General features: G+C 49.4%; 9 protein-coding genes across 11 annotated transcripts; 5 read left to right on the top strand and 4 right to left on the bottom strand.

Annotated features, from left to right (window-relative positions):
• The first annotated feature begins 41 nt into the window (after positions 1–41).
• On the top strand, positions 42–2,945 carry FOXG_08603 (elongation factor G). Its single transcript, XM_018387609.1, has 3 exons — positions 42–431; positions 482–542; positions 590–2,945. The coding sequence occupies exons 1-3, from the start codon at positions 252–254 to the stop codon at positions 2,815–2,817; spliced, it is 2,469 nt and encodes an 822-aa protein (XP_018245482.1). The 5' UTR covers positions 42–251; the 3' UTR covers positions 2,818–2,945.
• On the bottom strand, positions 2,862–4,560 carry FOXG_08602 (uncharacterized protein). The gene is made up of 3 exons (XM_018387608.1): positions 3,779–4,560; positions 3,558–3,724; positions 2,862–3,507 (listed from the first exon to the last, which is right to left on the bottom strand). The coding sequence occupies exons 1-3, from the start codon at positions 3,910–3,912 to the stop codon at positions 3,080–3,082; spliced, it is 729 nt and encodes a 242-aa protein (XP_018245481.1). The 5' UTR covers positions 3,913–4,560; the 3' UTR covers positions 2,862–3,079.
• Positions 4,561–6,389: 1,829 nt separating this feature from the next.
• Positions 6,390–10,461, top strand: FOXG_08601 (murein transglycosylase). The gene is made up of 3 exons (XM_018387607.1): positions 6,390–7,502; positions 7,559–7,791; positions 7,843–10,461. The coding sequence occupies exons 1-3, from the start codon at positions 7,164–7,166 to the stop codon at positions 8,762–8,764; spliced, it is 1,494 nt and encodes a 497-aa protein (XP_018245480.1). The 5' UTR covers positions 6,390–7,163; the 3' UTR covers positions 8,765–10,461.
• FOXG_08600 (uncharacterized protein) lies at positions 7,792–11,307 on the bottom strand. Its single transcript, XM_018387606.1, has 3 exons — positions 10,894–11,307; positions 10,538–10,835; positions 7,792–10,487 (listed from the first exon to the last, which is right to left on the bottom strand). The coding sequence occupies exons 1-3, from the start codon at positions 11,217–11,219 to the stop codon at positions 9,522–9,524; spliced, it is 1,590 nt and encodes a 529-aa protein (XP_018245479.1). The 5' UTR covers positions 11,220–11,307; the 3' UTR covers positions 7,792–9,521.
• Positions 11,308–11,613: 306 nt separating this feature from the next.
• Positions 11,614–13,310, bottom strand: FOXG_08599 (acetyl-CoA C-acetyltransferase). The gene is made up of 2 exons (XM_018387605.1): positions 12,950–13,310; positions 11,614–12,893 (listed from the first exon to the last, which is right to left on the bottom strand). Exons 1-2 carry the CDS (start codon positions 13,097–13,099, stop codon positions 11,751–11,753), a joined length of 1,293 nt encoding a protein of 430 aa, XP_018245478.1. The 5' UTR covers positions 13,100–13,310; the 3' UTR covers positions 11,614–11,750.
• Positions 13,311–13,602: 292 nt separating this feature from the next.
• FOXG_08598 (ubiquitin-conjugating enzyme E2 2) lies at positions 13,603–15,196 on the top strand. Of its 2 annotated transcripts, XM_018387604.1 has the most exons (5): positions 13,608–13,947; positions 14,001–14,125; positions 14,182–14,246; positions 14,309–14,533; positions 14,586–15,196. In XM_018387604.1, exons 2-5 carry the CDS (start codon positions 14,084–14,086, stop codon positions 14,707–14,709), a joined length of 456 nt encoding a protein of 151 aa, XP_018245477.1. In that variant the 5' UTR covers positions 13,608–13,947; positions 14,001–14,083; the 3' UTR covers positions 14,710–15,196. The 2 variants fall into 2 exon arrangements, with proteins under 2 accessions (XP_018245476.1, XP_018245477.1); XM_018387603.1 differs by having other exon boundaries at positions 13,603–14,125.
• A 401-nt stretch (positions 15,197–15,597) lies between these two features.
• Positions 15,598–19,599, top strand: FOXG_08597 (kinesin heavy chain). 2 transcript variants are annotated; one of them, XM_018387601.1, is made up of 3 exons: positions 15,598–16,228; positions 16,316–18,738; positions 18,793–19,599. In XM_018387601.1, the coding sequence occupies exons 1-3, from the start codon at positions 16,109–16,111 to the stop codon at positions 19,046–19,048; spliced, it is 2,799 nt and encodes a 932-aa protein (XP_018245474.1). In that variant the 5' UTR covers positions 15,598–16,108; the 3' UTR covers positions 19,049–19,599. The 2 variants fall into 2 exon arrangements, with proteins under 2 accessions (XP_018245474.1, XP_018245475.1); XM_018387602.1 differs by lacking the exon at positions 15,598–16,228 and having other exon boundaries at positions 16,248–18,738.
• FOXG_08596 (uncharacterized protein) lies at positions 19,172–21,032 on the bottom strand. The gene is made up of 2 exons (XM_018387600.1): positions 20,735–21,032; positions 19,172–20,684 (listed from the first exon to the last, which is right to left on the bottom strand). The coding sequence occupies exons 1-2, from the start codon at positions 20,876–20,878 to the stop codon at positions 19,749–19,751; spliced, it is 1,080 nt and encodes a 359-aa protein (XP_018245473.1). The 5' UTR covers positions 20,879–21,032; the 3' UTR covers positions 19,172–19,748.
• Positions 21,033–21,533: 501 nt separating this feature from the next.
• FOXG_08595 (leucine carboxyl methyltransferase 1) lies at positions 21,534–23,300 on the top strand. Its single transcript, XM_018387599.1, has 2 exons — positions 21,534–22,257; positions 22,311–23,300. Exons 1-2 carry the CDS (start codon positions 22,002–22,004, stop codon positions 23,180–23,182), a joined length of 1,128 nt encoding a protein of 375 aa, XP_018245472.1. The 5' UTR covers positions 21,534–22,001; the 3' UTR covers positions 23,183–23,300.
• Positions 23,301–23,511: the final 211 nt, after the last annotated feature.

The raw sequence follows: 23,511 nt of genomic DNA, 5'->3' as shown, positions 1-23,511 counted from the left end.
CAAAGCCCCCAGACCAACCTAAGCTTCAAGTTTTGGGGGGTCTTGGAATTCCTTTACGGGGGGGTCGGCCAATGAGAATGTAGAGGCTGATGATCAGGAGTTGGTAGTGGAGTTCCAGGACAGTTTGGGCGAATGACATCAAAGCGTTTCCAAAAACAGCAGAGAAAGCTCAAAATCAACCTCAAAAGACAAAGAGAAGAGAGAGATACTGAGATGAGGCAGTCGAATCTTGGTTTATTTCCGAGATTGGAATGATTATTTTATCCTTGTTACGGAATGGCCCGGCTGTAAAAGGCTCGGGCCGTTGTCTTGCCCGTCAATGGCGCAATAAAGAGCTCATGAATTTGAGTCGTAGAGCTATGCATCAAGCTCATCATGATACTCAACTTCACAACATTCGAAATATTGGCATTATAGCTCATGTTGATGCTGTAAGTAAGAAATCAGGCATCACTTAATGACTAGCTCTCATGTTACTCAGGGAAAAACTACTACTACTGAGCGAATGCTCTATTATAGTGGTGTCACGCAACGTGTTGGAGGTAGGCATATCTTAGACTCACTGACCAAATATACTAACAAAATGTAGATGTCGACTCTGGAAATACAGTAACTGACTTCCTCGACTTGGAACGAGAAAGAGGCATCACCATTCAATCAGCAGCAATCACATTCCACTGGCCTAAACATCAAGCACTCGCACCTGGAGAACACGCAAAAACAATCAACCTCATCGACACTCCCGGCCATCAAGACTTTCGTTTCGAAGTTGACCGTTGTCTGCCTATTCTCGATGGAGCAGTCTGTATCATCGACTCAGTCAAAGGCGTTGAAGCTCACACAGAAAGAGTATGGGGATCCGCTCATGAGTTCAAAGTACCCCGTATAGTGTACTGCAACAAACTTGATCGAGAGGGTGCTTCGTTCAAAAAAGCCGTCCTCGAGATCGGTACGCGTCTGAAAGGATGGCCGCTTGTCTGTCAGATCCCTTGGTGGGAGAAAGAGGATTTTGTTGGTGTGATTGATATTGTCAACAGAGTCGGATACCGATGGAAGTCGGAACGTGAAAAGAAGCGATACGATACTGAGGAGCTGAAAGAGAAACTCTCAAGTTCGAACAAAGATCTTTTACCAGAGATTGAGACTGCGAGACAGGCTTTGGTTGAGGGTCTTGCGGATTTTGATGAGGCTATCATGGATGAGTTTCTGGCTGAGAACGAAAACATCGATGATGCTTTGATAAAAGAGGCTATTCGACGAGTCATCAGAAGTGGTGATGGTCGGGTTATTCCAGTATTCGCTGGCTCAAGCTTCCGACATATCGGTGTTGAGCCATTGATGGACGCTATCACAGATTATCTACCAAGCCCAGACGAACGTCCATCAGCAGAAGTCCGAGTCGGATCAGCAAAGCATCGCTTGACAGAAGTTCTCGAAAACAGCCCCAAGTCTGCGAGGAACCAGGTTGCGTCTATTTCTTCAGTTTTCAAGGTCTTCAACCATCCCAAGGAGGGTGTCATCAGCTTCGTGCGAGTTTATCACGGCACTCTTACCAGAAACGCATCAAGTTTCAACACCAACATTCTAACACACGAAAAGCCCATGGGCATTCTTCAGATTGCTGCCAACAAGACACAGGATATTCAATCGCTTGGGGTCGGGCAGATTGGAGCTTTGAGAGGACTGAAGAAAGCTCGTACAGGCGATACACTTGTCACGATGAATGCAAACAAGCCCATTCCTGAAAACTTCCGTCATGTCAAGATTCGACCTCCTGAGATTCCACCGCCCGTGGCATTCCTACAAGTTGAGCCATACGGTAACGTTGCTGCTCAACAACTTCAAATCGCCTTGGAAAATACAACAAGAGAAGACCCCAGTCTACGGTACAGCCGAGATCCCAAAACAGAACAATTCACAATCCAGGGCATGGGCAAGCTTCATCTCGATGTGTCACTATACAACATGAAGCAAAAGTACAAGATCGATGCCGACTTCGGTCCTATCGAAGTTGACTACAAGGAATGCGTCACAGAGCCTACACGGCCACAGTACACAGTCTTTGACCGTCCCGTCGCAGGGAAGCCCGGCAAAGCTTCTTGTACCGTTGTCCTATCGCCACTCGAGGATCATCATCACGACACTTTACTAGAGTCTTGCGTCGAACGAGACGGTAACATATACCATGTTGCTATCCCTTTGACAGACGAGACTAGCACTCTTGACTTTGATCCTGAGGAGGCGAGGGCGCAGCTTCTCAATGGAGCTATTGCAGGTCTGGCGAGGGGCCCTCGTCGTGCAGCTCCCATTCACGGGTGCCACGTTACTATCACACTGGACACAGAACCCGGCGCCTGTGAAACTCCCACGGGAGGACATTTCAGCACTGCCGCTAGGACTGCCGTCCAGGCTGCTCTTCGCGATGCTTTCGAGAAAGAGAAGATCGGCATTCTCGAGCCTATCATGCATGTTAACATAACATGTCCAGAGGTTGTAGCCGGTACGGTACAGCATGATGTCACTGCTGGTGCTGGTGGTCAAGTTCTCGAAGTCAATGATCGGTCTGCTGAGTCGACTGGCGAGGATCATATTGACGTTTCCAAAATTTACACCCCTCCTGATCCATATGACTCTATCACTTCTCTGCGCGGTAAGAAGTCTTCGGCTAGGGTTGTTGAGATTATTGCCAAGGTCCCGTACAAGGAGATGCTGGACTATGATAATCATTTGAGAAGCAAGACTGCGGGACGGCACTCGATGACAATGTCCTTTGACTCTTTTGCCAAGGTCGTTGGTCATCGCGAAAAGGGTCTGTAGAGTCAAGGGCATGATGGAAGCTTTGTATCACGATGTATGTAAACTAGATGAAAGAAAAACTTGTATAATATGTACCAAATGCTATCTATAAATAAACAGATTGCCGGATCCTATCAATATCTACTGCGTAGAACTAGGGTATCTCCGTCTATACTACTGAACTAAAGAATAACGCCAGGGGAAGAAACATCGCTCACATGCTCGTTCCATGCTATGACTTGAAAGAAAGAAAGAAAGAAAGAAAGATAAGGGAGGCCCCGTCTTAGATGGATCGCTTCTTAAGGCCACAGGTCTCGAGGCACTTATCAACACCAAGAGCAATGCTCTTAGGGACAGCCTGCCGGACCTTGTCGATATCCTCACCGGCGATGCTCTGGCCGAAGGTAGCAGCAATGACATCGTCGCTCAGAGAAACAAGTTCATCAGCGATCTGACCAGTTCCAAAGTCCTCAGTTGCAAAGGTAGCAATGAAGGTAGCGGGCTCGCAGTCGGGGTTGAACTGTGTGTGGATAGATCCTTGGTAGAAGGGAGTCATCATGTTGGCTGTAAGCTCAGTGCGGATAACACGACGCTTGCCATCCTTGTCGAGGACGCCGTTCTCGGGGACCATCTCGGTGATGAGGCGGCCGGAGGTGACAACTTGGAGTTCAGCGGAGCGAGGGTGAACGTGAAGAGTGTTCATGCCACAGGCTGATGATATGTTAGTGTTGCTATTTAGAGATGGTATAAGAGAAACTCACGATCGATTCTGCCAAAGGCCATACCAGCGCCAGTACCAACAAGAGCAGGGAAGTTGGCACGGTTAGCAGCGATGAGCTCGCCGCCCTTTCCAGGGTTATCTTGCTTCTTGTTGAAGTCAAAGACAAAGTCATCGTCCTCGGGGAGAAGAGCAAAGCGGTCAGCGGCACTGGTGATATGTTAGTCATGTGTCCTAGCCAAGTCATCATTGGGGGCTGCTTACGTATCAGCTAGTCGAAGCTGGGCAGTCAGACTGAGAGGCTTGCTAGAGTCTGTTCGTCGAGTATTGCGAGGAGCTGCCTCGGCGAAGGAGGTGAAGGCCAGGACGGCGGAGACGAGAGCAGTGGTGAACTTCATTGTGAATGATGTTGAGATATTGAAGTATAGAGTTTGAAGAGGAGAATGAGATGAGATGAGATTGTTATGGTTGTAAGGCTTGTAATGCTTGTAATGCTTGAGTGATGCTATGAATGATATCTCCAATCTCAGCCGGATACCACCATCTTCTTATACCCATTCTCACCATCAGATAACCACATGAACCCAGGCACAAGACTCACGATGCTGAGCTGTCAGACCCAGGAACAAGACAGCTTCAGAGGCTCTGCACAGTCAAAAATAGTCAACATCCTACGGAAGATGGCATATCCGTCTTGTTTACCAGCCTCATCCTAGCGGCCTTGGTGCTGAGCGAGTGTCGTTGATTGGTGGTTTGCCGCTATTTCGAGGGTTCGTGGGCTGTGCAAGGACGCCAACGCGCAGTAGTCGCCGACCCCCCTCCTCCAAAAATAATCGACTAAGCGCTTCTGCGATGGATTCCTGTCAGCACCAACGCATTTTGTTCTTACGGAGACTGAATGATCCGGTGAAAGTGTCGAATGAGATGGTTTTGTTAGGTTTGTTGGCCAGGTTTCCCCAGGTTGAGTGAGGAATAAGCTGGGTTTATTCATAGATTTATCATCTGGTTATAATTATCATCCGCCTCTATTATGGGCCACGTGTGGAAGCACAGCCGATCTGAAGATGTTTTGTTTCTTGTCTAGAATGAAAGGAAACATCCCCACTGTTTGTAATCATTTCGCTTATCTCTGCTTTGTGGTTCTGACAACATTCAAGCACCTGTTAGCACATCATTCAGAGAAACATGTCCAAGTCACCAAGTTCAACTTCAATAGGTAGTGTAAAGTCAATTATATTGGACATTTCAGCCATATGTTTCGTAGATCTTCGATATCGTCATTTTGTAACCAAGACGTCAGAAACAAACTCCAATAGTTGAAACTTGAAACCTTTTATCATTGTGGCTTCAGCGCCATGCAGGTCATCATCCACTTTGTTCTTCTATGCCGTACGCCACTCCCGCCTGGAGCTCGTCATATTCATTGTTTATTGTTTTGAGCTGAGACGAGTCATGGCTCTCGATGCTTAAAATTACACTTTATCCACTGGAAAAAACGCCCAGCTCTGGAACCGTCAACTACCGACCACGATCTGATTGATTCGATCGTAAAACCTAGATCTACCCTGGAGCATCGTTTCTTTTTGCTTCAATCTCAACCCTCCCTTTAATGGGCTCTTGTCACAAGTAATGGCTTGGCATGGTACAGATTCCAGTTGAATCATAGTGCAAAAAAACTATGCTTGATTGATGCTACTAAACTACCGAGACATTCCATTGCCATAGACCCCAGGATCTCAGCTTCGTTACAAGTTGGCAGAATGGATAGGGGTGACCGTTACGACGTATCATCCTCTCACCATATCTCCTGACACCTCTTCAACTTATCAATTCCCACTGGCAGGATGTAAAGGCGAGCATGAATTGCTTGTCCTTATCGCATTGCATGGATAATATGCATTGATCAGTCCCCGGATGCTATAAATCCTAGGAATGTTTAGCGATTTTAAGCGACATTCGGATCCTCAGTGATGCGATATCGGTGGCTCGTATCGTGTAATGCCCCTCTTTCAATGTATCGTTCAGCTGAAGGAAAAGGGATTGAGAATTTCCAAGACAGTTTTCAGTTTGAACCACACCGATATTCGAAACGCGATAGATTCCATGCGAAAGTCTTGTAAGATAGGTACCTACCTATCGAGCCAACCTCTACGAAGAGGGAAGGAAGCTGTTGAGTCACGTGTGAGTGTTAGTGTCTCGATCTCGTCCTGTCATTCTGTTTCATGATATCTTCAACTTACCTTATACTACCTCGTATAAGCGGCTCATAAAAATCGAGATGGCGCCAAAGTGTTTATATTATCCCGAAACTTGTCGTTTCTCGTACGGATATTGTCAACTTTATTCCACTGACCATTCACACTAAACAGGGGAGCATGACGTCGATCTTCAGCCGAATACACTAACAAACAGTGAAATTACTGACCCCTCTTTGGAAGGTGACTGCTGCCATCAATCTTATTTTGACGAGAAGAGCTGACTCGCCCTCTTGAATTCAGTCGTCAAGCGCGTCTCCCTGGCCAATTGTGAGTGGCACAGCACGCGTTGAGTAGGCTGTCAGTTGTGGCTCCGAACCGTCTGGGGACTGTTTGAACGCTAACCAAACACACATTGGCCCGGGAACTATGGTTGCAAAGGCTGTGGGAAAAACCACTCGCCAGGGGCTTTAAGAGCCAGCAGACCAATGTGAGTCTCTGTCGCAAGCCACAGAAAAACGTCCAGGGGTAGCGTGTCGAGAGTGCAATGACACATGGACGCCAGTTCCTAAAAACAGGGACGAGACAATCCAGAATCAAAATCTGAATCTGAACGAGAAGCAGAACCGAGACAATGGTGGTTAGATGACCTGAACCCCAGGATCTCTCTTACAGCAAGTCTTCATGGAAAACGATGCCGTTGCCCCATCCGGCCATCGTTCCGAACATGCTGGTACCATGGCCGCAGAGTCATCCCTCTTTGGCATCGACAGCTGCACAATTAAGCATCACCTTGACATGATATGGTTGACTCTAATCTGCTCCGAGCGTGATCCCCTGAGCCAAGAACTCGAACCAGGCACGGTCTCAACAGGATTGGCTAGATCGAGGCCAGGGGTCAGACATGCCAACGCCTGATTGGAGACGGTTACATTACTTGACCCCCCCGTCACAGGAGGGCATCCACACAAGAACAGGGTCTCTCAGTTCCATGCAGGTACCGTGAGGCCATGGCTCAGCATGGGGCCTGACCACGAGCCCACTCAGACGAGGCCTCGCCCACGGCTCAATCTCCTTGCTGTGGGTGACTGCGCTGGTGTCCGCGCTTCTGCCCATGGCTCATTTCCTGGGGATCCATATCCATCTCGTGGACCTGTCGATCTCTTAATATTCATGTCCTTGCTTCCTTGCCTGTCACTCATTCTTTTGTTTCCTTGCTTTGTTAAAACGTTTCTGTCGCTGGTCCGCGAGTTCATCGACTTTCCTCGTCAGCTGCATCACTCGTTCTGTTGCTCGACGACAATTACACTCTTTTTTACCAAACGCCCGTCAGGATATATGTCTCGTTCGTGACAATAGTTGAAGGACTGGAGGTATTCGCGCAATAAAATAAGAACAACCGTTCTGGAATTTACCGAAACGAAATCGACTCGTATTCATCGACGACAATCTCAATGAGACTCATCAACCTTTCGGCTGCCCTTCTGGGCGCCTTGTCTGCGCCATCAATGGTCGCTGGCAAGCAACACGGTCACCGTCACAATGGTTTTGAGCACTTACGACAACATCTTCCCGTTCAGTCTTCGACTCTTGAGAAGCGTGGTGGACAATGCCAGTTCCCTACCGATGACCCCAACATGGTCGCCGTCACTCCCGATGCGAAGAACGCCGGTTGGGCTATGAGCCCCGATCAGGAGTGCAAGCCTGGGTCTTACTGCCCTTTTGCCTGCAAGCCCGGTATGGTTATGAACCAATGGGATCCGGATTCCACTTATGAGTATCCCGCTTCAATGGTACGCCTGACCTGTATTATCTAGTAACTTCGATGCACGCAACTAACACTGCTCAGAACGGAGGTCTCTTCTGTAACAAGAATGGTGAAATTGAGAAGCCTTTCGAGGGCAAGCCCAACTGTGTTTCTGGCACTGGTTCCATTGAGGCTGTTAACAAGTGTGGTTCCAAGATGTCTTGGTGCCAGACTGTCCTGCCTGGTAACGAAGCTATGCTTATCCCTACTCTTGTCACTTCTAGCGCCACTCTGGCTGTTCCCGGATCTTCGTACTGGTGCTCCACCGCTGCTCAGTAAGTCGCTTGAGTCTTGTTGATCATCGAAGATCTCTAACGATCATATAGCTTCTACATCAACCCCCCTGGCACTGGTGAGGAGGGCTGCATCTGGGGTACCGAGTCTGAGCCCATTGGTAACTGGAGCCCCTACGTTGCCGGTGCTAATACTGAGTCCAACGGTCAGACTTTTGTCAAGATTGGTTGGAACCCTATCTGGGAGGACTCGGCTCTGAAGAGCAAGCTGCCCGACTTCGGTGTTGAGATCCAGTGCCCCGACGGTGGTTGCAATGGTCTTCCTTGCAGGATCGACCCTGCTAAGGGTGAGGGCAATGTTGGCAGCAGCCTTTCCGCTAAGGGTGCTGGTGGCGCTGCCTTCTGTGTCGTCACCGTCCAGAAGGGTAGCACTGCTCAGATCGTTGCCTTCTCCTCTGGCAAAGGTTCATCCGGCGGTGATGACGATGACGATGAAGAGGCCGAGTCTTCGACCGCTGAGGCTGAACCCTCTACTACAGCCGAGGCCAAGGTCACCACTTCTGAGGAACCTGTTGTCTCTACCACCAAGGAGCCTTCGACTACCGCTGAGCCCACCACTTCGGCACTCCCTACCACCACTTCCTCAACCTCCACCACCACTACTAGTGTTGAGACTACCTCTTCTGCTGAGACTAGCAGCACCACCGAGCAAGAGACTTCCTCCGATACCACCACGGAGGAGCCTACCTCAACCATCTTCACTTCTGCTACTTCCAAGACCACCAAGCACAAGTCCACCAAGAAGGTCTACCCTACTGTCAAGCCTGGTATCTTCCGTGAGAACGGAACCTCAACCTACAGCTCCTCCGAGTCCGAGGAGACCGCTGCCGCCACTGAGGTCGACTCTGGAGCAGCTCCCACTCAGTCCAAGGAAAACGAGGCAGGTCGCCACCAAGGCAACACTGCTGTCGCTGGCCTTGTCGTCGCATTCATCGCCGCCGCTTGTTTCTTCTAATTTCTATATCCTTTGACGACCATTTACCACTGTCTTGACGCAGCTGGCATTCTATTCACAGAAACTATTTTCTACGACATTCCTTTATTACTGGTACTTTACATATATTATCAAGCCAACTACCTATCGGCGATAGTGTCTATTGTCTTATTACTAGACTACTCAGCAGTCCTCTGGCTGTTGGGAAGCCTAGTTGCTAATACCCGTCCCGGGTATAATATTCTTCAAGAGTCCCTTGTCTGGGCTCTTGTGGGCCCGTGGGCATTATATACAAGTTTCAACGCTTCATTTCACGGTCGATATACCCTTTTTTGCACACATTGGAGACTTTTTGGATGTTTGGAGAAAACAAGCGATGGTTTTAAGTTTATTCTCGCGATTAACGACGTATGCACACATGAATCAGAGAGTTTAGGGGGAAACTTCTTGTACGGTTGTTGAGAAAAGCAGGAGATGGTGTGGTTTAGTCGATGGGATGATGCTCGGCCATCTCGGCTTATTATTATAAAAACACTTTTTTGATTAGACATATTTAATGGGTGTGATGAACGTTGTCGCACGCAGCTATTGGAAAAGAAATATGTGTCTGGTCGTTTTGATTGCCACAAGTACATCCTCATATTATAGCCATACTCTAATCTTATTATCCCCTGGGTATCATACAGGAAATGATATTATACAAACGCCATCAAGATGAGTTATGATCTAAGTATCCAAGCTAGGTGATCTAGCTCAACTGTCCATCTCCCCTTTCTTTTTACTCCTTGACCCATCCAGGTACCTCATCAGGATCGTAGTCTTCATATCTCCTTTCTCGATTTATTTGCCAGACGTTGGGCCAGCCAGCAAGCACAGGGCTGCCCTTGGCCTTCGCACCGATGATTGCAAATCGTCCTTGCCCATGAGCGATAAACCCATGCATCAAACCCTGTTGAACAAGCGTTGCGACGGTCATCTCCACGTCCTCGAATGTGACCTCTGCGTTGCCCCAGATCATACCCTCATTTGGCCGGAGAGATTTGGGCCCTCCGGGTGGCGGAGCTAGTGTGGACGTGGCTTCGGGATTTTGAGCATTGTTCTCGAGGGCTTTCATAAGGAGAGGGTTGACGCTTTGAGAACGACCAAGTGAGTTTGGTCCTGCTGGGAGCCAACCTTCAAGGCGGTGTTGAAGGTATACCCCGAGCGTATGAAGGTCTGCAAGGTCAAGTGTGGCGGCTTTTCGGGATGATGCATCGGTTGGCGGGACGTATGTGAGGAGGAAAGTCTTTCTGCTTAGTGAGCGCCAGAGCAGAGGTCGTAGTCGGTTACCGAGGGTTAAAAGCAAGCCCTTCTCGAAGAGCCATGTTTCGTGTTGCGCAAGGTGGTGTTGAAATTGGATGAAGTTGCCAGATCTGATAGCCTGGCAAATGGGGAAGAAAACAGGCGCTAGAGTCTGACATTCTGGGCGTTGAAGCAATACTTGTGATGGGAAACGTCCAAGAAGGATATTACAGGGAATAAGATAGGTGAGGATGTTTGTCCGATGAGAGACCAGCTGCGAAGGGGTCTGAAGGTATGCTTCTTCAAGGCACAGCGCAGCCCGGAGGTAGTGGTTGTTTGAGAAGTTGAAGCGGCCTAGGTAGTAGAGAAATGTGACGCGCTGAGCAGCTGGGTAGAGAGATAGTGGCGGAGAGATGGTGGAAATATTGACAAAGATCATTTTGGCGAGATGTGTTCTTCGGCACTTTTATCTGGTCAGCGATATATCTTATAATATATTGGGTTGTCACATACTGCAAAGAGAAGCTTGAGAACAAGGTTGGCAAACATGTAGACTCCAACCTTTTTGCCCTCTGGTTTCGCATACCGACCGCTAGATCGATCTGTGAGGCATGTTGTGAAGATCTTTTGGATGATTTCTGCTGAAGATTCGGCGATGCTCTTATCCTCATCTACGGCACGTAGACGACGCGCCAGGTCAGGGCGTTTGTTCAAAGACATTGTGAGACGAGCCAGCGTCTCTGAGAGGGACATGCTCGTCTTGAGTAGCATGGCGCCGTAGGTTGGGTGAGCAAAAGCAGTTGCGCAAGAGCTATGATATCAAAGATTAGTCCTCATGACCATTATCCATCCAATGTTTGGTATCATACTTGACAAGCCCACTAAGCAATTGATGCGCGCCCAGCAAATCATCATAATTGACGTCGCGCCAAAAGGCCATGTAGTCCTTCATAAAGGCCACAAAGCCAGGCCACACGGTAGCTTGACCTTCCGGGACGTCATCCTCCTGAGGTAGTGTCCTTTCAACGATGTTGTCAAGACCCTGTTGGCGGAATTGGGAGCGTAGCTCAGATGCGAGGTTGTGATATTGCTGAGGAGAATTAGGCTCTACCTGGAGCCAGGCGCGAAGCTCGTCGCCATTCTGAGTGCGGATGAAATTGCGGATCTGGGTGAGAAAGTCGAGGACTAGAGGCATCGCGAGTGATGGTGGTGATTGAGGGGAGAGAAGAGAGAGAGAGAGGGTGAAGAGTGAGTTGAGAGGTGAGGTTGAGCTGAGCTTCCGGGAGAGTTGGGCCAGTGAGTGAGTGGAAAATAGTATGGCTCCACTGTCTCAGTGAACAGAGCAGCAAGAACATCCCCCATTGTTCTTCCTAAACACTTCCTAACCGGAACAGTCTTATTATTAGCCAATGAACTTAACCCAAACACTCAGAGGTAATTCAATTTTGCCAGTGGAATAAAACTACTATTTTATGTGAGATGATGGCTCATCATGACAGCTTATCAGCAACATGGGATCGCATGTGCTCATCATGTTACCCTGCACTGAGAGATCATGACAACTGCTCAGCAGTTGGTCCTTAGAAGTAATGGCATACACATTGCAGGTAAAAATACGAGCTGCACTGAAATGATCTTCCTTGCTATTATTCAATTTTTATCTTATTTTGCTTTGTTCCTCTACTATCAATCATAAATACTTTATCGTTATGGCTCATAAACCTTTTTATACAGACTCAACACGCTGGACAACCAGTGCAGTCGCAGCACCACCACCGTTGCAAATAGCAGCAACACCATACTCACCAGGCTTAAGCTGATGTAGCAGAGTTGTCAAGATTCGTGAACCAGAGCTGCCAAGAGCATGGCCAAGTGAGATAGCACCACCCAGAGGGTTAACCTTGGCACCCTCAAGACCCAGAATCTTAGAGTTGGCCAGGATCACACTGGCGAAAGCCTCGTTGAACTCCCAGATGGCAACCTGATCCTTGGTGATACCGGCACGCTCGAGAGCGATGGGGACAGCCTTGGCGGGAGCGATAGGAAAGTCAATGGGAGAAGTGGCAGCATCAGCGTAACCGCAGATCTTGGCCAGAACGCGCGAGCCAGAGCCATACTGTTGGGCAATGGCCTTGCTTCCGAGAACAAGAGCACTAGCACCATCGTTAAGAGTCGATGAGTTGGCGGCGGTGACAGTGCCACTTCCGTCACGAACGAAAGCAGGCTTCAGGGTAGGGATCTTGTCGAACTTGACCTCGTTGAATCCCTCATCGGTGTCGATAACAGTCTCGCCCTTTCGTGACTTGACGGTAACGGGGGCGATCTCGTCAGCAAAGGCCTTGTCGGCCCAAGCCTTTTGCGCATTGCGGTATGACTGGATAGCGTACTCGTCCTGCTGCTCGCGGGTGATCTTGTAGTTCTTGACAGTGTTCTCGGCGCAGTTGCCCATATGGAATTGATCATAAACATCAGTAAGTCCGTCCTTAATAAGACCATCCTCCATCTTCACGTGGCCAAAAGCAGGAAGACCACTGGCGCGGGGCACGTAGTATGGAACCTGTGACATGTTCTCCATTCCACCAGCGATCTGAGCCTCAGAGAGACCCAGCTGGATGTTCTGAGCGGCCAGAGCAACGGCCTTCAGTCCAGAAGCGCAGACCTTGTTAATTGTGGTAGCCTCGATCTCCTTGGGCAGACCAGCGAAGATGGCGGCCTGTCGAGCGGGCGCTTGGCCAACAGAGCCTTGGAGAACGTTGCCCATGTATACATCGGTGATCTTCTCGACGGGGACCTTTGACTTTTCCAGGGCGGACTTGATAGCGACAGCGCCGAGCTTAGGAGCCGATACTGACAGGAACGAGCCGTTGAACTAGGAATATGTTAATAAGCTGGTTCAAACACCAATCGATTTAGAATATGCTGTACCTTTGCTGTAGGAGTTCGAGCGGCGCTCAGGATATAGGCGTCCTGAATCTCTTTACGCAGAGCCGGCCGTGTAGAGAACTGTCGCGCGCCATTCACATGTCCAGCAAGCTGGGCCAGCCGGCCAGCGGATCTTAGTTGAGCAGGAGACATTTTGATGTATATGAGTGGGTATCAAGACGTAACAGGACAGGCAGAACGGAGAGAAAAGAAGAGGATGGGAATGGATTGAAGTAATAAGCAAGAGAAGACGACCTCGGGTATCGTAATAATATGGCAATATACATCCGCTTCGGTCCTCTTCGGCTTTCAGCGGGGGAGGGCCCGAGGTGGCGGCCACAAGCTCTCCCGTGCCGAGACTACAAATCCGGGGGAGTTTTACAGGTGACGTCGAAGCTGGGGTACAAGCTAAACGGTGACATTGGCTTATAGTCTGAAGTACCTTTTTTTGTCAGACCTGAGGACGGACTCTTTCCACCGCTGCCTATATCACTATCGTGTAATTCATTTCAATTTAGTAGCTTCTCCTTCATCGGAATTGGTTGTCGGTTCCGAAATGCCATAGTTTAGTTCCCAGAGCGGCCTTCGTCCCCCGCGACCATGTGAAAGCTCCGGGTAGTGGGGGATATAAAATAAGCATTTTGACAGTCAGCGTATAATTATGCGAACAATTTTGTCCAAGAAAAGTTCCTAATTAAGACAAGAGGGATAATTTGATGCTTATAAAGCAAATCAAACACTATTCAAGGCTTTGCAGGCTCTGAAGATGCCTCCAAAGTTGCTGCGGCTCGGCCATGTCACGTGCGGCATTCTCGGTGAGAAGGTGAGACAGACGTTAAGTGGACCACTCACCGTGCATTGATAGGCCAGAACGATAAACATGCTTGATTGGTAGATTGCATCACCTAACTCCTCCGCTGTGGAATCCGAATCATCGACCAGCCTGTCCATGACCAATCTCCATCTCCGCTCATCATCTTGCACCGCCAAATCTTAGGACAGTGAGTCGTGCATGCAAATCGTTTCGCTTGCTAGAAATATTCATCAAGTGCAGCATTCACGTTACGATTTCTCTCTTTCAACAGCATTCAACTTCTTTCCTTACATCCGTTCTCGCCTTCCGACCCAGTCGCTATCATGTCTACCGCTGCTCGTCGCCGTCTCATGCGAGACTTCAAGGTTCGCCATTCTTTAACGAGCGCCCCCAGATCAAACCTCGCTGACTCCCACGATAGCGCATGCAGACCGATCCTCCCGCTGGTGTCTCTGCTTCACCTGTACCAGATAATGTCATGACCTGGTTCGTACGCCCTCGTCGACATCGCCGATCCTGAACACAAATACTCATCATACGTCTTGTAGGAACGCCGTCATCATCGGCCCCGCAGACACCCCCTTTGAAGATGGCACCTTTCGACTTGTGATGCAGTTCGAAGAGCAATATCCCAACAAGCCTCCCCAAGTCAAGTTCATCAGCCAGATGTTCCACCCCAACGTCTACGCCACCGGAGAGCTTTGTCTCGACATTCTGCAAAATCGATGGAGTCCTACGTACGATGTCGCCGCTGTCTTGACCAGTATTCAAAGGTGAGCAGCATCAATAGTAGCCGATTAAAGGCGTACGCTGATCTTTCAACAGTTTACTTAACGACCCTAACACTGGTTCACCTGCGAACGTCGAAGCTTCCAACCTATACAAGGACAACCGAAAGGAATACACCAAGCGTGTCAGAGAGACGGTGGAGAAGAGCTGGGAAGACTGAACGGCCGAACTCCAAAAGGACAGAGAACGGTATGCCAACGTCGACCTGTCCAGCAAGGTACAGATCAGGTTGCTCAAACAACGAAAGTGCTCTGCAGCCCAAAGCTGCAAGCATTTTGTGTAAATGGCGTTTGGGGTGCGAGGAGTTTCAACTGACTAAACTGCATTCGAGGCGTTGCAAGCGTCCAGGAAGCCCCGGGAACGTTAGCTTATGATATCACAAGGGTTCATCATGAAGAAGGAGTTTAATGTTTCTTGTAGCGCCTTTGTTTATTGTCCGAGAATGACTCTCAGCGAAGTGAACTATGCTTGCTAATGAAGCGGAATGTGTCAAATGGTGGGGGTGTATTGTGTGTCCTTGCTTGTGAGGAATGGTGACATGTTTAATGACTCTTATCATTTCGTTTCATGTGACACTTTGCCAAAGAACGCTTGTTGCATGAACTTAATATCCTCCCTTTGTAAAGTAGGCATTGCGCTGAACGGACAATTTAATGCGCTTAATAAGAATGCTTGAGGCTAATGATTGGCCATTTGCCATAATAGGTAGTGTGTTGACTACTGACAGCACCATGATGAACCCCTCGACGCAGCAACCCGATACCTGATATCTGTAAGCCAAAGATCCCGGCAAATCTCCAAATTGCGTCGGTCGAGTGAAACAAGACCAACAATCTGGGCCTGAACCTCAAAGTCCAACGTTCTTTTTAGACACATCACTCCGGGAGGCCTAATCTCCAAGGGGTAGAAAAAAACCAAAAACCTCTAAAGAGTCCCCTAAATTATAGGACACCTAACCCCCCTGAGCAGCCCTCACACTTGAGGTGAGTCCCCGTTTCGGCCCCTCTTGGCGCGCGTCTCTCTGTGCCTGACCTATCACCTTTCAGACCCCGTTCTCCAACAAATGCCCACCGCCTCTGGTTGCCAACAACACACCTGGACATTAGGTTGGCATTCATTTGTTGTTGTCGTCGATACTTTTTATTGCTGATCGCACGCCAAACCACACCTAAACAACATTATCGTGCATATTATTCTATATACAACGTACGCCCTGCCAGTGAATCACGAAACCCTGCTTGCATCTTGGCTCTGCCTTGATCTGCATCCGCGACTCGGCCTTTGTTCAGAGCTATCTCCCTTTATCGAAGTCTAAACATCCCTTTATTATCCTCGTCTCCTCTCTTTGTTTGAGGTCCCGTTGTCCACCCCCTCTCGCCGCTATTTTGTGGCTCATTGCAACAAACTTGCGGCCCGCATCTTCTGCGACCCCCCTCACCCCCCCTGAAGGTTCGCTTCAGAGCAGCCAACGATCGAGCCCGACTTTTTTCTTTCTCTCGGGACGACAGCACCGCGGCCGATGATAACGTTTGTTGCGTGACACACAGCCTGCGTTCAACATGTCGTCCGCAAATAGTATCAAGGTCGTGGCCAGGTTTCGACCTCAGAACAAGGTCGAGCTTGAGTCGGGCGGAAAGCCCATCGTATCTTTCGATGGCGAGGAGACCTGTACCATCGCCGTATGTTTTGCCATTTGCGTTGCGTTGCGTTACTGTTCACAGCAACATAAACATACGGTGAGACCTCACAGCTAACATGTTCGGCAGTCCAAGGAGGCGCAGGGTAGCTTCACCTTTGACCGAGTCTTTGATATGGGATGTAAACAACAAGACATTTTCGACTTCTCGATCCGATCTACCGTCGACGATATTCTCAATGGATACAACGGAACCGTCTTCGCTTACGGCCAGACCGGTGCCGGTAAGTCTTATACCATGATGGGCACCAACATCGACGACGATGAGGGTCGAGGTATTATTCCCCGTATCGTCGAGCAGATCTTTGCCAGCATCATGTCCAGTCCCGGCACGATCGAGTACACCGTCCGCGTCAGTTATATGGAAATCTACATGGAGAGGATTCGAGATCTGCTTGCACCGCAGAACGACAACCTGCCCGTCCACGAAGAGAAGAACCGAGGTGTATATGTTAAAGGTCTTTTGGAAATCTACGTCTCGAGTGTCCAAGAAGTGTACGAGGTCATGAGGAGAGGTGGAAATGCTCGAGCTGTCGCCGCCACGAACATGAACCAGGAGTCCTCACGATCCCACTCCATCTTTGTCATCACCATCACACAGAAGAATGTCGAAACCGGCTCAGCAAAAAGCGGACAGCTGTTCCTTGTCGATTTGGCAGGTAGTGAAAAGGTTGGCAAGACCGGTGCCAGTGGACAGACTCTGGAGGAAGCCAAAAAGATCAACAAGAGTTTGAGTGCCCTGGGAATGGTCATCAACGCCTTGACCGATGGCAAATCCTCACATATTCCTTACCGAGACTCCAAGTTGACCCGTATCTTGCAAGAATCTCTCGGTGGTAACAGTCGGACGACCCTTATCATCAACTGTTCGCCCAGTAGTTACAACGATGCCGAAACATTGGGTACACTAAGATTCGGTATGCGAGCCAAGTCGATCAAGAACAAGGCCAAGGTCAACGCCGAGCTGAGTCCTGCCGAACTCAAATCCCTTCTCAAGAAAGCACAAGGACAGGTTACGAACTTCGAGAGCTACATCTCCTCCCTCGAGGGCGAAATTCAGATGTGGCGTGCTGGTGAAGCTGTTCCCAAGGAGAGATGGGCCACACCTTTGACTACCGATGCCGTTGCTAGAACCAAGGCTGATGCCAGGACATCGACACGACCATCCACTCCTTCATTAATATCAGACAGCCGATCAGAAACACCTGCGATATCCGAACGAGCTGGCACTCCCAGCCTACCGCTTGACAAGGACGAGAGGGAGGAGTTCCTACGACGAGAGAACGAACTGCAGGACCAGATCTCGGAGAAGGAGTCTCAAGCTGCGTCGGCTGAGAAGCAGCTGCGGGAGACCAAGGAGGAGCTGGCCTACCTCAAGGATCACGATAGCAAAGTCGGCAAGGAGAACGAGAAGCTCACAACCGAGGTTAACGAATTCAAGATGCAACTGGAGAGGCTCACATTCGAGAGCAAGGAAGCTCAGATCACAATGGATGCTTTGAAGGAGGCTAACTCGGAGCTCACCACCGAGCTCGACGAGGTGAAGCAGCAGCTCCTCGATGTCAAGATGGGCGCCAAGGAGAGTGGTGCCGCTCTCGACGAGAAGGAGAAGAGAAAGGCTGAGAAAATGGCCAAGATGATGGCTGGCTTCGACCTGGGTGGTGATGTGTTTAGCGAGAACGAGCGCCATATCGCCGAGACGATCGAGAAAGTCGACTCGCTCCATGACCTCAGTGCAACTGGCGACAACATCGCACCCGATGAGTTTAAGGCACTCAAGGCTCGATTGGTGGAGACCCAGGGCATTGTTCGACAAGCAGAGCTTTCCATGTACAGCACTTCCTCAAGCGAGTCTGACTCAAGGAGGAGGCAAGAACTTGAAGCCCGTCTTGAGGCTGTCCAGGCCGAGTACGAAGAGATTCTTACCCGTAACTTGGGCCCTGAAGATATCGAGGAGGTCAAGGCCCGACTCGAGAACGCTTTTGCGAACCGCCAGACTGCTCAGTCGCAGTTTGTCGAAGAGTTGAAGGAGGATATTGCCCAGAAGGCTGCTGAGAACACAAGAATGAAGACCCTTATCGAGGATCTTCAACAGCGTGTCAAGGCGGGCGCCACTGCGCCAATGGCCAACGGCAAGACGATCCAGCAACAGATCGCCGAGTTTGACGTCATGAAGAAGAGTCTCATGCGTGACCTTCAAAACCGCTGCGAGCGTGTTGTCGAGCTGGAGATTTCCCTCGACGAGACTCGAGAGCAATATAACAACGTTCTCCGATCGTCCAACAACAGGGCGCAACAGAAGAAGATGGCCTTCCTTGAGAGGAACCTGGAGCAACTCACCCAGGTTCAGCGCCAGCTGGTCGAGCAGAACTCTGCTCTCAAGAAGGAGGTTGCTATCGCTGAGCGCAAGCTGATTGCACGAAATGAGCGTATCCAGAGCCTGGAGAGCCTGCTACAGGATAGTCAGGAGAAGATGGCCGCTGCGAACCACAAGTACGTATCCTTGAATAATCCTTTTCTAATGAACTCCACTAACAAACCACCCAGGTTCGAGGTTCAGCTTGCCGCTGTCAAGGAGCGACTCGAGCTGGCCAAGGCCGGCAGCACTCGTGGTCTTAACTCGCCTGGTGGCTTTAGCTTTGCCAACGCCGGCAGCAGGATCGCCAAGCCTCTTCGAGGAGGCGGCGGTGGCAACGACGCCCCCAGCATTCCCACGATCCAGAACCTTCAGGGCCAGAACGAAGGCAACACCAGCAGCGGTAGCAGCAGCAAGCGTGCCAGTTGGTTCTTCACAAAGTCATAGACAACATAATGAGGGAAAAAAGATAAATAAAAGAAGAAAAGAGCTCGCTGCTTTTTTTGCTTATGGGCACGGCGTTGCGAGCAAGATCTGTTAAGACACAAACATTCCTCCTTTTCATACCCCCCCCCCCCCCCCCGCAGAAATTTTAGAAGACAACGATGCCCGTTCGACAAAGCTTTCTAAAAGGTTTCTCTCTTCTCTTCTGCTTTCTACTTTGTCCCCCCGATTTCTGTTTTTGTCTCTTTTTTTCTGCTTCTACTATAAGAAGGCGATAGAGGATGGGGCGGCTACGATGATTTGGATTTATGACAGGCATCGCGATGGGACCACGGTAGGACGGATGGATTGTTATATGGCTGGCGCTTTGGGCGCGAAGGAAGAGATGAGATGAGTTGAAGGAGAGAGAGAGAGGATAGGAGATGAGACAAATATCAGCAGCAGTGGAGGAAGCTTACATGAGTCTTGTCACGACCACATAGCTAAAGGCACGAAGTATAAGAGAGTCAATGAATTGATTGAATTTCTAACAAACATTTTATTTTATTTCTTGCTTATATCAAAGAGCTATAACAGAGTGGTATTCTTGACGGAAAGCTTTACAATCTAAACTGTTCACATGCCTTTGCAGACATGGATAACAGGCAGTTAACCAAAGGGGATATCATCAAGTGACAAGTTGTAGAAAGCGCGGACCATTCATTTACAACTTGATGTCCTGGTTGCCATCACCATTGTCGGTTCCCATGGCAGCCAGGAGGATGACCTGAGGGATGATAACGGCGAAGATGACACAGAGGGCAGCGAAGGTGACAGCGACGATCTTGACGCTGAGCATGACAATACGGCGCCAAGCAGACTTGGAGAAGCTGGACCAGGCGTCGCGAACAGTAGCATAGCCGAGGCCACCGACAACAACGGGCTCGATACGGCCGTTGAAAGAGCGGTCGAAAGGAATGATGGTGTCGGCGTCGGCGGGGAGAAGAGAGGCCTGGACTCGAACGAGAACAACGTAGGCGGGAATCTGAATAGCGACCTGGAGAAGGACAGCGACGAGCAGGATGCCGAAAACGCTGCCGAGACCCTGGAGCTGAGGAATCTCAGTGGTCTGGTCGCCGCCAAACAGGTAGAGAACACCGAAGGTGCCAAGGTTGACGATCTGAGAGGCAGCCCAGAAGATGAGAGTAGGTCTCCAGGTGGCGGCGAAAGTGGTCTTGAAAGGAGGGAGACGGCTCCAGAACTTGAGAGGAGAAGGAGGCGTGATGACGATGTGAACCCAGGCGGTGCTGAGCTGAACGCAGACGAGAGAACCGATCAAGTTGGACAGAACAAAGGAATAAGGAATGACGGTATAAGTGATGCCGTTGATGAGTGCCGTGACGACAGCCTGGGCGAGGAAGCAGGGCAGACCACGGAAGATGGCGCGGAAACCACCAGTAGATCGGAGTAGGCGCCAGGTAGCTCGGAAAGACGAAGTAACGGGACGGCCCTGGCCAGCGACGGGAACAGAGGAAGTAGAAGCAGGCTTGGGCATATCATCGTTGGCGAGAGGCTCAACGGGGAGAGGTTCGTAAGCGGGAGGCTTCTCATCTTCGACGATGGCGAGAACGGGGAAGACCTTTTCGAAGGTGTAGTTGATCTGAAATGTGTTAGCGTACAAAGGTAAACATCAGTAAAGGTACTACCTACGAGAACAAAGACAGGGAGGAAGAGGATGAAGTTGGCGAGGAATACGAATCTCGACCAGTCGGGGAGTTGCTGAAGCTCATAGCCAAGATCAGGCTTTGGCATGTTATCGCGCCGCATAAGCAGCGATCCAGCGGAAGACAACATATTGAAAGTTTACGATACAAGGGAAAAGAGCAGAAAAAGCAGTTTGTTTTGATAAAAGGAAGAAAAAAAGAAGATGGTGATGAATATCCTCGTGAGCTGAGGTGTTGGATGGATGGAGGAGGGTGGTTTAATGGGATGTCGAAAAGTGGCTCTGATGGGGACTTTATCAGTTATGTCCGGGCAGATCGCGCACTGGAACTAGGCACCAGGACCCCCGATCTAGTGGATGGCGGATGGCGATGACGGGACAGGGCGTTTACGGTTACAGGGGGTCAACGGGGGAGGGGGGCGAATTGCACAGCCTCAAGGCGCATTGATTGATCTACGTATGTATACTCTGCGCAAACAACTAATGATGGAATGATAAAAGACATTCGGTGATATTTTGAGAATTAAATGTCTTGATCCACGCAAAATCTATAACCATAATAAAATGATTTATTTAGTTTGATTTGGCTCATGCATTCTCACCGTGAAGTCGGTGATTACCGTATTCGGATTGGAGGATCAAACTGAGGTGCGTAGGTAGGACTTTGATACCGTTCGTATATACACGTAATCTGCCTCAAACTCATGCCAAACGTAAGCTTTTGATTGGCGCTTCGTTGCCTTTTCAGTCTTCACAGATATGCAACTTGCACTTTTATGTTATCCTTGTGAATTTACATTTCTATTCATGCCCCGAGAGTTCCGATGTTTTCATGGCGCTTACAAGGCAGATTGGCTCTTAATACCTTGGCGATGCCTAGAGGATTGAGCTTCTTGGCGCTGTGATGAGACTGTAGGCTAACGGTCGAGTTTATCTGAAACTGTTCGTGTTGGCGCATGCTATTGACTCGGCTATGTCGGCTCGATATATGTATTCGTTTTATGCCGCATCTATTTAACTACAAGTCTCTGTTTGCTACTTGTCTATTCAGTTGTCAATATGTGAGTTAAATGAGGTGCATGCCCCGCAATCATGACCTCCCATTGCTTGCAGGGGCTATCCGACGTCACTGGCCACATTCACTGAAAGCCCCTCTATTCTATCCAACCTCACCAAGCTCAACTAGCTCGAGCTCCATCAGCCGGAACAACTAAAGCCGCCATAACCTCACTCTGGATATCCTCAGACTAGAGAATGCCCGCCCCCGAGATACCAAACCTTCTAAATTCTCTCCGCGGTTCTCGAGGAGGGAGAGGCCGTGGTAGAGGCAGAGGAGGTCACGCCTCATCAGCTGTTACTCACGATGCTACCATCCAAGGCACAGATACTGATGCTTCGGTGTCGAGGCTGAGCGCTGTTGATTTGGGGTATCTTTATGATCCGTATGCTCAGTACTTTGTGCAGAGTGGCGATGGGCCGGTGGCAAGACGACTTCCTATAATCAATCGAGGTGTGCTAGAAAGCATCGTCATGGCCCCCAAATTATACTCACACCTTGTGTAGGAACATATACCCGCACTATCTCTCTGGACACTCTTATCGAGTCGTTTCTGGACGGCGATAAAGATAGTGAACAAGGCTCAGGACTGAAACAGGTTGTATCTTTGGGCGCTGGTACTGATACAAGACCGTTTCGACTATTCTTTTCAGAGTCGCGTTCTGGATTGGTCTATCATGAGCTTGATTTTGAGGTTGTCACCTCAAAGAAATTGCGGACTGTACAAGCGACGCCCAAGTTGAGAAATATCTTGAAGGATGCTGCTCAGTTGACTGAACACTCCTGGTCCGCTAAACCGACTGGATGCGAATACTACTGCCACGGCCAAGACTTGAGAGGGTTCTCTCAGTCAAAAACACCGAAAGAGGATGATGGGACAGAAGCAACAACGAAAGAAAGCCCCGAGATCTCTCTTCCTGGTCTACGAACCGATATCCCAACACTGCTTCTCTCAGAGTGCTGTCTCTGCTATCTCACCGCCACCGAAGCCTCAGATGTAATCAACTTCTTCGGCTCACGGATACCCAACCTCGGCACCATCATCTACGAACCAATCCGTCCAGACGACGCCTTTGGCAAGATGATGGTGTCGAACCTAGCAGCGCGTCGCATCCAAATGCCCACTCTTCAGATGTACCATACACCGGAAGACCAACGGGCAAGAATGAGCAGAGCTGGATTTGGAAAGGTGTATCATATGACGATTGAGGATATCTGGCAGAATTGGGTATCGGCGGATGAAAAGCGGCGTGTGGATTCACTGGAGGGGTTGGATGAGGTTGAGGAGTGGAAGTTATTGGCGGCGCATTACATCGTTGTTTGGGCTTCGAAAGGGGAGGGATTTGAAAGTTGGGATAGCGTAAGAGGCTGTACTTGATTCTATAGAATAGGCGATGTCATGGACAATTCTAAGCATGATGAATGCTTCCAAGTTGACTTATGATTTGTGTACAATTCGTATCAAATGGCTCGTGAACTGCCAGGCTACACAAGCACAGCTGAGACGATTGCCAAACATGTTCAACAGGTCACTTACTCAAGTAAGAGTTAAAGCGAATCATGTCTCGATGAACTTACATGCATCTTGTCTATATCAAGATCTAAACTATCATGACTTTGTCTTAGGCACAGGAACAACATATTTCCTATTTGAGCTTAGCCCCATCCCTGCTGGACTTTGATCCCGACAAGGTCACTTTCCATCCT

Source organism: Fusarium oxysporum, chromosome 2 (assembly GCF_000149955.1).
Source record: "Fusarium oxysporum f. sp. lycopersici 4287 chromosome 2, whole genome shotgun sequence".
In the NCBI taxonomy this organism is placed as follows: Eukaryota; Fungi; Ascomycota; class Sordariomycetes; order Hypocreales; family Nectriaceae; genus Fusarium; species Fusarium oxysporum.
The sequence above is the reverse complement of the archived record's forward strand: the minus strand, read 5'-3'. Positions and strand labels throughout refer to the sequence as shown.

Bases quoted from the DNA above. Each gene is read 5' to 3' on its own strand.
- FOXG_08603 (XM_018387609.1), top strand. From the start codon at position 252: ATGATTATTTTATCCTTGTTACGGAATGGCCCGGCTGTAAAAGGCTCG. The intron at 432-481 runs GTAAGTAAGAAA...CATGTTACTCAG, and splicing joins TTATAGCTCATGTTGATGCT to GGAAAAACTACTACTACTGA. The intron at 543-589 runs GTAGGCATATCT...AACAAAATGTAG, and splicing joins TGTCACGCAACGTGTTGGAG to ATGTCGACTCTGGAAATACA.
- FOXG_08602 (XM_018387608.1), bottom strand. From the start codon at position 3,912: ATGAAGTTCACCACTGCTCTCGTCTCCGCCGTCCTGGCCTTCACCTCC. The intron at 3,725-3,778 runs GTAAGCAGCCCC...ACATATCACCAG, and splicing joins CAGCTTCGACTAGCTGATAC to TGCCGCTGACCGCTTTGCTC. The intron at 3,508-3,557 runs GTGAGTTTCTCT...ACATATCATCAG, and splicing joins GGCCTTTGGCAGAATCGATC to CCTGTGGCATGAACACTCTT.
- FOXG_08601 (XM_018387607.1), top strand. From the start codon at position 7,164: ATGAGACTCATCAACCTTTCGGCTGCCCTTCTGGGCGCCTTGTCTGCG. The intron at 7,503-7,558 runs GTACGCCTGACC...AACACTGCTCAG, and splicing joins ATGAGTATCCCGCTTCAATG to AACGGAGGTCTCTTCTGTAA. The intron at 7,792-7,842 runs GTAAGTCGCTTG...ACGATCATATAG, and splicing joins TGGTGCTCCACCGCTGCTCA to CTTCTACATCAACCCCCCTG.
- FOXG_08600 (XM_018387606.1), bottom strand. From the start codon at position 11,219: ATGCCTCTAGTCCTCGACTTTCTCACCCAGATCCGCAATTTCATCCGC. The intron at 10,836-10,893 runs GTATGATACCAA...TTGATATCATAG, and splicing joins TTGCTTAGTGGGCTTGTCAA to CTCTTGCGCAACTGCTTTTG. The intron at 10,488-10,537 runs GTATGTGACAAC...ACCAGATAAAAG, and splicing joins TTCTCAAGCTTCTCTTTGCA to TGCCGAAGAACACATCTCGC.
- FOXG_08599 (XM_018387605.1), bottom strand. From the start codon at position 13,099: ATGTCTCCTGCTCAACTAAGATCCGCTGGCCGGCTGGCCCAGCTTGCT. The intron at 12,894-12,949 runs GTACAGCATATT...ACATATTCCTAG, and splicing joins CTCGAACTCCTACAGCAAAG to TTCAACGGCTCGTTCCTGTC.
- FOXG_08598 (XM_018387603.1), top strand. From the start codon at position 14,084: ATGTCTACCGCTGCTCGTCGCCGTCTCATGCGAGACTTCAAG. The intron at 14,126-14,181 runs GTTCGCCATTCT...CTCCCACGATAG, and splicing joins GTCTCATGCGAGACTTCAAG to CGCATGCAGACCGATCCTCC. The intron at 14,247-14,308 runs GTTCGTACGCCC...TACGTCTTGTAG, and splicing joins CCAGATAATGTCATGACCTG to GAACGCCGTCATCATCGGCC.
- FOXG_08597 (XM_018387601.1), top strand. From the start codon at position 16,109: ATGTCGTCCGCAAATAGTATCAAGGTCGTGGCCAGGTTTCGACCTCAG. The intron at 16,229-16,315 runs GTATGTTTTGCC...CATGTTCGGCAG, and splicing joins AGGAGACCTGTACCATCGCC to TCCAAGGAGGCGCAGGGTAG. The intron at 18,739-18,792 runs GTACGTATCCTT...CAAACCACCCAG, and splicing joins ATGGCCGCTGCGAACCACAA to GTTCGAGGTTCAGCTTGCCG.
- FOXG_08596 (XM_018387600.1), bottom strand. From the start codon at position 20,878: ATGTTGTCTTCCGCTGGATCGCTGCTTATGCGGCGCGATAACATGCCA. The intron at 20,685-20,734 runs GTAGGTAGTACC...AACACATTTCAG, and splicing joins TCCTCCCTGTCTTTGTTCTC to ATCAACTACACCTTCGAAAA.
- FOXG_08595 (XM_018387599.1), top strand. From the start codon at position 22,002: ATGCCCGCCCCCGAGATACCAAACCTTCTAAATTCTCTCCGCGGTTCT. The intron at 22,258-22,310 runs GTGTGCTAGAAA...CACCTTGTGTAG, and splicing joins ACTTCCTATAATCAATCGAG to GAACATATACCCGCACTATC.